The 12,020-nt window shown below is 36.5% G+C and overlaps 2 protein-coding genes across 2 annotated transcripts; both read left to right on the top strand.

Moving 5' to 3' along the window:
* Positions 1 to 3,310: 3,310 nt before the first annotated feature.
* LOC131613740 (uncharacterized) lies at positions 3,311 to 4,242 on the top strand. The gene is made up of 4 exons (XM_058885384.1): positions 3,311 to 3,416; positions 3,531 to 3,582; positions 3,649 to 3,856; positions 3,952 to 4,242. Exons 1-4 carry the CDS (start codon positions 3,311 to 3,313, stop codon positions 4,240 to 4,242), a joined length of 657 nt encoding a protein of 218 aa, XP_058741367.1.
* Positions 4,243 to 6,869: 2,627 nt separating this feature from the next.
* LOC131613739 (uncharacterized) lies at positions 6,870 to 7,373 on the top strand. Its single transcript, XM_058885383.1, has one exon. It carries the CDS (start codon positions 6,870 to 6,872, stop codon positions 7,371 to 7,373), a length of 504 nt encoding a protein of 167 aa, XP_058741366.1.
* Positions 7,374 to 12,020: the final 4,647 nt, after the last annotated feature.

Raw genomic sequence — 12,020 nt, 5'->3', positions numbered from 1 at the left:
AATCTATAATTCAAGAAAATACAAGAAGATCAGATGTTCTACAAAAACCCAATATGTTTTTGCATTGCAATCTACCACGTATACAAACCATGGATATCATTTGTCCAATTCTGATTTTGTCCAATTAATTATGCAAATGCTTGCAAAACAACAAAACCAAAGCCATGAAGGAAAGATCAACTTCACTTAGTAGGTTAAGAATATGTGTTTATAGTGGACATATCTATCATTTTTAACCAACTCTCGCATCCAATGATCCATAAAGAAAGACAACAGTATGTTTCGTTCCCTCAAAAGGGGAAGTTTTGTCAAGGTTACTTAATAATCAAGGTAGTACATTATTAAAAGGTGGAATAATCAGAAAACTCTGATTAACCCTTTAAGTAAGTGCGAATAAAACTGGTCATCCTTCAAAAATATTTTCACTAATAAAATAGTTGAGTTTTATAATTTTTTGTTAAGAAAGGGGTGCTAACAAATTGGTCAGAGGTGCAAAAATAAGTGAGACAAAGCTAAAGTTCAACACAAGATCCAAAAATGTTTACAAATCCCTAATTAATCAATTAGGCTCATGACCTAATTGATTAGATGATTTGAAATTCAAAATTCAAATTTTGGCTCACCAAATAATTGATTAGGAAGTTACCTAATTGATTAAAACATTGAAACTTGCAATAGCTAGTTCCAACGTCCATCTTCTTGAGTTAAATGCTCCTAATCAATTAGAACCATCATGTAATAGATTAGGTAGTGTATATTAATTAAGGTATGATTTCCATTCCTTCTCATCTCATCCCACGATCTCTTTTGTGCATTGCATTTGTGTTATTAGTGCTTTTTCATTTCTTCATCATCACAAAATGGCACCTAAAAGAGCTCGCACCTTCCAAGAATCTTCCTCCTATGACTCTTACATCTTCTCAACTAAAGAGCAATGGTGCCCAATATGGATGATGATGAATAAACAAACTAGTCTTTTGCTTAACTGTTCTTGCTTTATTGCTTTTATATCTTTTCCTTTCCTATTATAATTTCGTCTTTGTACTCCAGTTTTTTCAATTAAATAATTTGTTTTTAAAATTTTTTATTATGTGCTTGCTGATTTAATATTATATCTTGCATGTTTATTCGCCTTTTTGATTATGACAAAGAGGGAGAAATATACTTTCAGAGGGAGTAGAGTATACTCCTTGCTTGTAACACCTCGAAAATTAGGTTTGATTATTTAATCTAATATTTAATTGTTTTGTGTGATTATATGAACCAATATGATGTATCGATGATGTTTATGGGACATGTGATGTTTATGTTGATGTGTATGAGGTAGTTGAATTAAGGTCTTAGTTAGATTAATAAAATAAATATAATTCTAATTAGCATTACTATTTAATTAAAATAAAATAAAGGAGATAATGTGGGGTGGAGTTAGTAAGGGCAAAATAGGGATATCATATTAGGAGTCCGAAGGCTAACTAAGTAAATAAAGGAAAAGGGGAGAATATTCATTCATCGTAGAATTTTTGGAGAAGCGTGAAAGAAAGAGAGAGCTAGGGCAAGAAGAAGAGAATGAGAATCAACCGTAGAATTTGGGAAGAGAACCATGCTAACCAATAATCTGAGGTAATGGGGGTTATAATGGGTTATGTATTTGGGTTTTATGATGAATTTGATGATCTTGATGAACTATGACAATGATTGTTTGGTTTATGTTGTTTGTATGTTATCTGATGTTGTTAATTGAGGAATTGGTGAATGATGACATGAACTAGAGTCAAATCCACCATGTTTATGGATTTGAAGGTCTAGGGTTTGATGATGGGTATTGGAGTTGTGATGAACGAATGTGATTTGATGTTTGTAATGACTAATACATGTTAGAACTAGGTTAATAGGCCTTAAATCGCAGGGAAATAATGATTAAAACAGATTTTTTTGGTGGAAAACTCGGACTGGTATGAGGCTGTTAGCGTAGAATTTTTCTGCACAAATCGCAGAGCGCCCTACCAAAAGAAAAACAAGGGTCCAAGAATAATGGAACGCACGTAGCGCGGGCAGGGGGCGCTTAGCGCGAGCCACTGAGACATTTTGAAAAATGACTTTAAATTATGGAAGCTTATGATTTATACTAGTTTTCGAGTAATTTTCCAGAATTTAATAAGTATGTTTGGATGGGTTTAGAGATCTGTTTACATGAAACTTGATTATGCAATTACATGTATGTATATGCTTGTTGTAATTCTATGATGTTGTGATGATTGAATAACATGACAATTGAGAAGTATGTGTTGTTTTGATTGACATGATTGTGATGATTGTGTAATTGAGATGATTATGTGATATGATGAATAAATGAATGATGATTCCATTTTGACTAGCCTTGGTCATTAATTATTGTGAAGTTGTGCATCATACATTCATAGCATTTTGTAGGACGATAATCCAGTGATGTTTGCAGGACAAATGGTCCAGTGATGGACTCAATCCGATTGTGCGACTGAGTGCGATATTGTGAAGTACTCCGGTTCCAAGCAGGAATCGATCAAATTGGTGGGGATTTTTGGAGAATGATGACTGAGTCATCAGTGAAGTGTTGGGACCACATGCATGAGTCTAGTGGTGTTGCATTGCATTGTTTGTGACATTGCATGATTGAATGATGTTTCATTACTCGTGATGTGAATGTTGAATTAATTGATGAGTGTGATTGAATTATATGATGATGTGTAGGTGTGAGTAAGTATGTGAAGCATGAGGATACGTCGTATCGGTGTATGTGTGGTTGTTGATTATTTGTGTGCCACTAATATATTTATTCCTTATGTCTTATATAAAAATTCTGAAATACTCACCCTTTCTGTTTGAATGTTGCCTTCACGTGGGTAACGCGTAGGTAATCAGGAACAGACCGGGAAGTTAGAAGATAGCTTCATGGAGTCCTCTTGTCGTTTCAACGGTGAAGTTATGAATGATGTTTTATGAAGTTTTATAAAGATATTTTCAAACTATGAATTCCGCTGCGAGACAATATATGTTATTATTGTGTTATTAAAGAAGTGTTTGATTTACATAATTTTGAGAACCCGTGTTACGGAGCAGGAATTTTATTAATGAAGGTGACACCCTTGTGTGGATGTTTTGTTTGATTTAATTTGTATTATATTGCGAATATTTCATGCGGGTTAGAAGGGTGTTAATTAGTGGTATCAGAGGAGGTCGGTCCGTATGACCAGGTTATTTAGTCTATAGTGTGACAGTTGAATACTGTCGATAGTTATTCTAACCTTGATGCTAAATTTAGTATGAACAGAGTATGGCTGGAAAAAACGACGCTGCGATTGTTGCTGCCTTGGAGGCTGTTACTCAGGCTATGCAGAATCATCCTAATGCTAGAGTGATGGACGAGTCGCGTAGTTTGAGTATGTTCTAGAGGGAGAATTCGCCTACTTTCAGAGGTCAATATGATCCAGATGGAGAACAAGAGTGGCTTAAGGAGATTGAGAGGATCTTCCGAGTGATGGATTGTTTTGCAGCGCAGAAGGTACATTATGATACTCATATGCTGGCTAGAGAAGCAGATGACTGGTAGGTTGGCACTCATCAAAGATTGGGAGCTATTGGTGAGGTGATTACTTGGGTTGTGTTCACAAGGGAGTTCTTGAGAAAGTATTTTCCCAAAGATGTCCGGAGAAAGAAAGAGATGGAGTTCCTTGCACTGAAACAAAAGAATTCAAATGTTACTGAGTATACTGGTAAGTTCCTGGAGCTTATGAATTTCTATCCACACTATAGCGCAGAGACGGTTGAGTTTTTGAAGTGTATCAAGTTTGAGAGTGGGCTGCGTCTGGAGATCAAATGGGTAATTGGATATCAGCAGATCTGTAGGTTTGCGGAATTGGTGAATAGCTGTCGGATTAATGAAGAGGACACATTGCTCATTCGGCTCATTACAAGAGTGTGAATGAGAAGAGAGGAAAACCGCATCATGATTGTAGGAAGCCTTATGATTCTCCAACTGAGAAGGGGAAACAGAAGGTTTCCGACTGGAAGAAGACAAGTGGGGGAGGGGCTCTCGCTCCTGTCACATGTTATAGGTATGGTGAACAAGGTCACCATTTCAATGAATGTGAGAATAAAGTGCTGAGATGTTACAAATATGGTAAGACTATTCATCATGCTCCTGACTGCAAGGATGATGATCCGACTTGTTTTAATTATGGCGAACAGGGTCATATCGGCACCTAGTTCCAGAAGCTAAAGAAGGATGCTAATGCTGCCAGGACCATTGGTAGAGTGTTTGCTTTGAGCGGAATAGAAGAATCCAAGAAGGACAACTTGATTCGAGGTACTTGTTTTATTAACAATATCAAATTGGTTGATATTATTGACACTGGTGCTACTCATTCGTTTATCTCACTTGATTGTTGTAACACCCTAATTCCCCAACGATAATTTTATAAAATAAATAGTAGGAATTAAAACAATTAGACGATTAGAATGTCACCTTCATTCATCACATATACTCATATAACAGGAAACACAACACATAATAACATATTCATCATATCTAAGCTTCATTTCTTTTATTCGTAGCAGAAAAACATCAACAATATTTATTCTTAACTTTCCAGCATAAGTTATAATCATCATAATTCAATATTCAACTTACATCATTAAATAAATCCAACAAAGTGGAGTTCTACAAAGGTTTTACTCCCAACATAACAAAACAAATGCAATTAACCCCAGTGTTACGTATCAAAGCTGACACCGACTCATTCTACACACTATGAGACAATCTCCTCGGCTAACCTCAATCTCAAGCTACTTCGAATTACTTGCGTGTTACCAACATAGGGGTAACATTCAAACAGAAGGGGTGAGATATCATAACAATATAAGAAAGCGTATGATAACAAGTATATGAGAATAAAGTCATACACAATTCACCACTTCACAAAATATCTATATCATACATCATCAAGTAGTATACAAGTATTCCATAACAATCAGCTCATCATCACATCATTAGTTATACAAATATTCATCACTAAGCAGCTCATCATCATTCATTAACAATTACTATGCAAGTATTCAACCAGAACGATTCATCATCACATCAGTAGTTATACAAGGATTCATCACAAAATAACTCATCATCATTCATCATCATGCAAAATTCCATGAGACCAAGAACTATGCAAATGTATGTGGTATCAATAGGGCGTACACCCTCACCGAAAAATTGCCAATAAATAGAGGCGTCAACACGGTATACACCTTCATCACAATTTGCACTCAATCCACACAATAGGATTGAGGCCATCTTAGTTTGCCAATCCAGGCCATCTTAATTTGCCAATCCAGGCCATCATAGTTTTCTAATCCAGGCCATCGCGAATGCAATGTATGCGATACAACATGCAACACAACAACAACAATTATGCAACCACAAGGCATAAGCCTTCCACAAACGTCAATATTGGCCATCGCTTCATCGTCATGACAACATCAATTCATTTGGTTATTTCATACCTCATCACAGGATTTGTATTACACACATCATCATAACAACATCAATTCATCGCATATTTCATACATACATAGATCTTCATAATAGCATCAAACATCATATTACACAACTCAAGTAACAACATGACATGGTTAATTCAACTTCTTAATAAAATCACATTTATTGTCAATTCATCATGAGGCATCATTATTTCATCATAGGGAAAATACACATCATCATCTCTATAACATCATATCGTCATAAGGAAAACACATCAAGTTATATCATGACATGGTTACGTCGATTCATAGCAAAGAGCATTCTTACTATGTTATAACTACATCGTCTCATAACTCAATCCTAATACAAATACTAGGATACTACATCCTATAAATCATTTTATTCTATTAGGTTATCGTTCATTGCTTTAGCTTTCTAACGCTTCAAACGACACATCAATCGGAGTTCGGAAACTCAAGTTATGGCCTTTACAAAATTCTGATTCTGACTCGGTTCGCCCGACGAATGGGATGACTCGCTAGGCGAAGCAAGGCAGTAGCTAACCTTCTCGAACCCCTCGCCCGACGAAGCCTCTCTCGCCCGACGAGCCAGACAGAACAACAAACCCAAAAAGTGCGATCTTCGCTGTTAGAGGCGTTCCGTACCTCCGAATTTGATTCCGTAAAAAGTACCGATTTCAGAATTCGAAATCCTACGATTATATAACATTTATAACAACCTATTTATAGGAATTAACACCATACATTCAACAATATTACCATCATACCAATACAAAATCAATAACAACATTCATATGCAAAATCCATACGAAGCACAAAGAAGATGAAATCAAAGAAAAACCTAAAACATCAACATAGAAATCCAAACTCATTCCTATCTACTAATCATCATACCCAATTTCATATGATTAGAACTCCACCCTTACCTTTGGATTGAAGATGCTCTACACTTTCAATGAGAATCCTTGCTTTAGCCTCTTTGTGCCTCTTCTCCTTTTTCACGAAAACCTTCTCTTTTCACGTTCTCTCCAAATTCTCTATTCTATTTCTTTCTCTTATTTTTATGTTAACCTCCTTACTAACTTTCTACTACACTAATGGACTTAATAAACACACCCTCACTTTTCCTCATGCTAACACAACATAGGCCCACTAACTATTTACTCATTTATTCTATTATTATTATTATTCAACTATATAATAAAATAACATAAACTCTAATATCTAGCCACACCCTCCAACAACACAATTTCACATATAATTCACAATTTCACCAAATAATTCGAAATAAACTAATTAAATAATTAAATTAAATAAACGGGAGTTACAATTGTGCTACTATGTTGGGATTGAGATTGTCTTCTATGGATGGTAGTATGGTAATAGATACTCCTGCTAGTGGTTCTGTTACTACTACTTTTGTTTACAAAGGATGTCCTTTGACTATCCTTAGAATGAACTGGTTGGAGTTCAACTGTGTTCATATCAATTGTTTCAATAAGACATTGAGGTTTCCAAAGTTTGGTGATGGTGGAGAACTAATGTTATTGACTACTAAGCAAGTGAGTGAATGCCTTAGAAACGAGACTGTGATGTTTCCTTTGTTCGCATCATTGCAAATTGACCGTGAAACTACAAGTGATGAACTTTCGGTTGTCTATGAATTTCCCAAGGTATTTCCGGATGATATAAGTGATTTGCCTCCAAAACATGAAGTAGAGTTTTCTATAGAGTTGGTGCCAGGTACGAGTTCAGTATCGATGACTCCTTATAGAATGCCGGCTTCCAAGCTGAATGAATTGAAGAAGCAATTGGAAGAGATGCTCGAGAAGAAGTTTGTTTGATTGAGTGTTTCTCCGTGGGGTGCGCCGGTGTTGTTAGGTAAGAAGAAAGATGGAAGAATGAGGTTGTGTGTGGACTACAGACAGTTGAATAAAGTGACTATCAAGAATAAGTATCCACTTCCAAGAATTCACGATTTGATGGATCAGTTGGTGGGTGCTAATGTTTTCAATAAGATTGATTTGAGGTCGAGTTATCATCAGATTCGTGTTAAGCCTTATGATATTCTGAAGACGGATTTCCGAACAAGGTATGGTCATTATGAATATACTGTGATGCCATTCGGTGTTTCAAATGCTCCAGATGTTTTTATGGAATATATGAATCGAACTTTCCATTCCTATTTGGATAATTTTGTGGTGGTGTCCATTGATGATATTTTGATTTATTTTAAATCAAAAGAGGAATATGTTGAGCATTTACGGTTGGTGTTGCAAGTGTTGAAAGAGAAGAAGTTGTATGCAAAGCTGTCGAAGTGTGAGTTTTGGTTGAAGGAAGTGAGTTTTCTTGGCCATGTGATTTCTAGCGAGTTTACATGGTATTCCTTCGAGTATTGTGTCAGATAGAGATCCAAGGTTTACGTTGAGATTCTGGGAAGGTTTGCAGAAATCCATGGGTACTAAGTTGGGATTGAGTTCTGCTTATCATCCGTAGACTGATGGTTAAACGGAAAGGACGATTCAATCGTTGGAAGATTTGTTGCATGCTTGTGTGTTAGAGAAAGGTGGTGCGTGGGATAGTTATTTACCGTTGATTGAATTTACCTACAATAATATTTTTCATTCAAGCATTGGTATGGCTCCGTTCGAAGCTTTGTATGGTAGAAGGTGTAGGACACTATTATGTTGGTATAAGTCCAGTGAGAGTGCGGTAATTGGACCTGAGATCGTTCAAGAAACGACAGAAAAGATCAAGATGATTCAAGAGAAGATGAAAGCTTCTCAGAGTCGTCAGAAAAGCTATCATGATAAGAGGCGGATAACACTTGAATTTCAAGATGAAGATCATGTGTTTCCGAGAGTTACTCCTATGATTGATGTTGGTAGAGCGTTGAAGTCAAGGAAGTTGACGCCGCGTTTTATTGGTCCATTTCAGATTATGAAAAGGGTGGGAGAAGTGGCATATCGTGTTGCTTTGCCACCGATGCTTGCAAATTTGCATGATGTATTTCATGTGTCACAGTTGAGGAAATACATTGCAGACCCATCTCATGTGATCCAAGTGGATGACGTGCAAGTGAGAGATAATTTGACGGTTGAGGCATTGCCTATGAGGATCGAAGACCGAAAGATAAAGCAGTTACGTGGTAAAGAGATAGCTTTGGTGCGAGTAGCTTGGGGAGGAGCAGCAAGTGGAAATGTCAAATGGGAGCTAGAGAGTCAGATGAAGGACTCCTATCCTGAACTTTTCACTTGAGGTATGTTTTCGAGGACGAAAACTCTTTTAGTGGGGGAGAGTTGTAACACCCCATATTTGTCCATTTTAATTTAATTAAAATATGAATTAATTATTGGAAATTAGTTGGCATTTTATTGGAATTATTTAAAGATTAGGGATAAGGAAGTTATTGGGCTTGTGTTGTTGTTAGTAAAGAAGGGGTGTGATGGTTAGGCCTTTTACTAAAGTTATTCTATTTTTCATAAAATAGAGTAATTATGGAAAAAAAGAATTTAGAACCAATTTGCAGAAAAGAGGAGAACGTGAAAGAAGCAGAGAAAAGAGAAGAGAAGAAGAAAAGCTTTCGAGATATTTAACCAAGGTAAGGGGGGACTCTTCTGGTTAATCTCTATTATGTGATTATAGTTAATAGAATAGAGTAATAATATGATTCGATTCAATTCGGTATATTGAGATTGGAATTGTTAGGTTAGGAATGTTATAATTGATGAAATTGCATGATTTGTTGGTTAATAATGTGTTGTATTGATGTATGATGATATATGACGATGTAATTGATGATTATATGTCTGTAATTGGTGTTTGGAATCGATTTCGGGTTGTGGATGTGTGAAATCGCAGGTCTGTCGCAGACTTGAGAATATGCAGAATCGCACGTCCGCTAAGCGGAGCTAGGCTCGCTAAGCGGATGCTGTTTGTGTTTCAAAAAATTAAAGAGGCTCCCTCAGCGGAGCCAGTCCACTAAGCGGAGGTCCAAACATGGTTCTCCTCTGTGATGCGTCGCTTGAAGCGGGGTTATTAAATTTTAATACCATAAGCGCGCTAGTGGTCGCTAAGCGGACCCTGTAGTGCAGAAAATTATTAGAACTTTGAAATAGCGTATCTTTTGATCTGTGTATCCTTTCTTAGTGCCATTTTGGGCGTTGTGAAGGAAATTAAATATTTTATATGATGAATTGGTGAGATGGGCGGTGGCCCGACTTAAACTTAAAAATTGGCTCAATTGCTTGTGAAATGAAACATTGTGCATATATATGAATGTGTGAATATGACAATTTGGTGTGATGCTGGATGAATTGTGATTGTTGTTGTCGTAATGAATGTGTGAATAATTGAATGATTGTGAAAACATGGACATACTTGATCAGTGATGAAAATGGTGAGCTATGGTGAGACGATGCGGTGCATCGGATCAATGATGTTTTTAAGTATGTTAGATGTGTGCATTCATTCATATGCATTCGGTGATGGATCCCGATGATGATTTAGATCGATGGTGGACATAATTCCGATTGTGTGGAATTTGTGTCGGTAGGGCCGTATCTCGATGAGGTTTAGATCGGTCAGGTGAATTATTTCCACGGTTTATTGGTACCACATGCATAGTGTCAGTTGGTTATATGCGTTGTTGTCATAACATGGTTGAATTGATTTCTGTGTTATGTTTGATGTGTAATTGTTGTGGTTGGTGAATGATGATTGAAATTTGAATATATGACAAATTGGGTGAATTATATATTATGATGTTCTGTTGCTCATGAATGCATAACATTGATTAATTATGAATGAGACTCACCCTTACTTGTTGACATTTTTCAGATTGAGGAGTAGCGACAGTAGTGCTCGGTGAGGATGACTCGTAGAGTTTATCCGTTATTTTGGGTCGTGTCGGTCATGCTCTGATCTTGTAACACTGGGGAACGATAGTTTTAGAGTTTTATGAGATTACTATATTTTATTTGGTGTTGGATTTTATTTCCATTGGTTGTATTGGCGATGTTTTCTTTCCGCTGTGTTGAACATGATTATGTTTTGATGATTCGTTTCCTAATGAAGCATGACTTAAGACTAAGGCTGGTTATTGTTTTTTTTTAATAATTGTGGCACCCTTGTTTCATGTTTTACTATGATTTATCTATTAATTGTCGCGAGAGTTAGAAGGGTGTTACAATAGTGGTATCAGAGCATAGTCGGTCGTTGTGACCAGAGTCCTAGTGTCAGTTTTCCCTTGTATGCGATAGTGCGAGTTATCACTGTCGATAATTTTGGTGCTAATGGAATTATTTTTTGGATTAGCAGAACAATTTCTGGAAGAGGTGGAAGAAACGATGATTTTATCGCTGAGGCTTTATTCATGATTGCTGGTGTGCTAGGAGGAAATGCCGAAGGAGCTGGGATTGGTGCTGACAGGCAATTGGGGAATTTCCAGAGGAACAATCCTCCGTTGTTTAAGGGCACGTATGATCCTGAAGATGCTCAGAAGTGGCTGAAGGAGATCGAGAGGATTTTCAGAGTCATTGATTGTGCTGAGAACTTGAAAGTAAGATATGGTACTCATATATTGTCCGAAGAAGCTGATGACTGGTGGATGGCAACTAGAGCTGAGCTGGACACTGATGGTGTAGCTATTTCTTGGGCTGTGTTCAAAAGAGATTTCTTGATGAGGTACTGTTAGAACAAGAAATGTTCTGATCAATATTCTTAGTTTTGATGATAACATTATATATGAATTTTGTATAAGAGAATGTGGTACTCTAATTATTCACGTTTTCCATTTCAGGAAAAGTATAAAAGAGTATGCACAAAATCAGCGTTCAGAAGCTCTGACCCAGCAGATCTGGATGGCTTCATCAGAACATGGTCTGGCAGACATCAGAAGATGGTCTTGCAGAATTCAGAACATGATCTAGAAAGCATCAGAAGATGGCAGTCAGAAGAAAATATTTGAAGCTCTGATGGTATCACGCTCCAAAGCACTTCTAAAGTCTGAAGACAGAAGTTGCATCTGCACCAAAGCTGAAGAATTTGATATTCAAATGTTTATTCTACATATTCTGAGTCCAGAAGCAAGTACAAGATGAAAAGGCTATAACGTCAAATCTCACACTAAAGCAAAGAAGAACTTCATCTTGAACCTCACAACTTTGTAATATCTTAGTGAGTGTTAGAACTTAAACTTAAGAGAAAAATCACTTTGTGATTATAGCTTATTAAGAAGCATTTGAATCTCTTGTAATATTTATTTTACATTAATTATAAAAGGAAGTTCCTAGAATGATCAAGTTGTGATCAGAAGACTCTAGAAGACTTAGAGGGTATCTAAGTGGAGAACCATTGTAATCAGTTTGATTAGTGGATTAAATCCTCAGTTGAGGTAAATCACCTTGTCAGGGGTGGACTGGAGTAGTTTAGTTAATAACGAACCAGGATAAAAATAACTGTGTGATTTATTTTTATCTACCATTCTTGGA

Source organism: Vicia villosa, linkage group LG6, assembly GCF_029867415.1.
Source record: "Vicia villosa cultivar HV-30 ecotype Madison, WI linkage group LG6, Vvil1.0, whole genome shotgun sequence".
NCBI lineage: Eukaryota > Viridiplantae > Streptophyta > Magnoliopsida > Fabales > Fabaceae > Vicia > Vicia villosa.
This window is presented reverse-complemented; position numbering and strand designations above follow the sequence as displayed.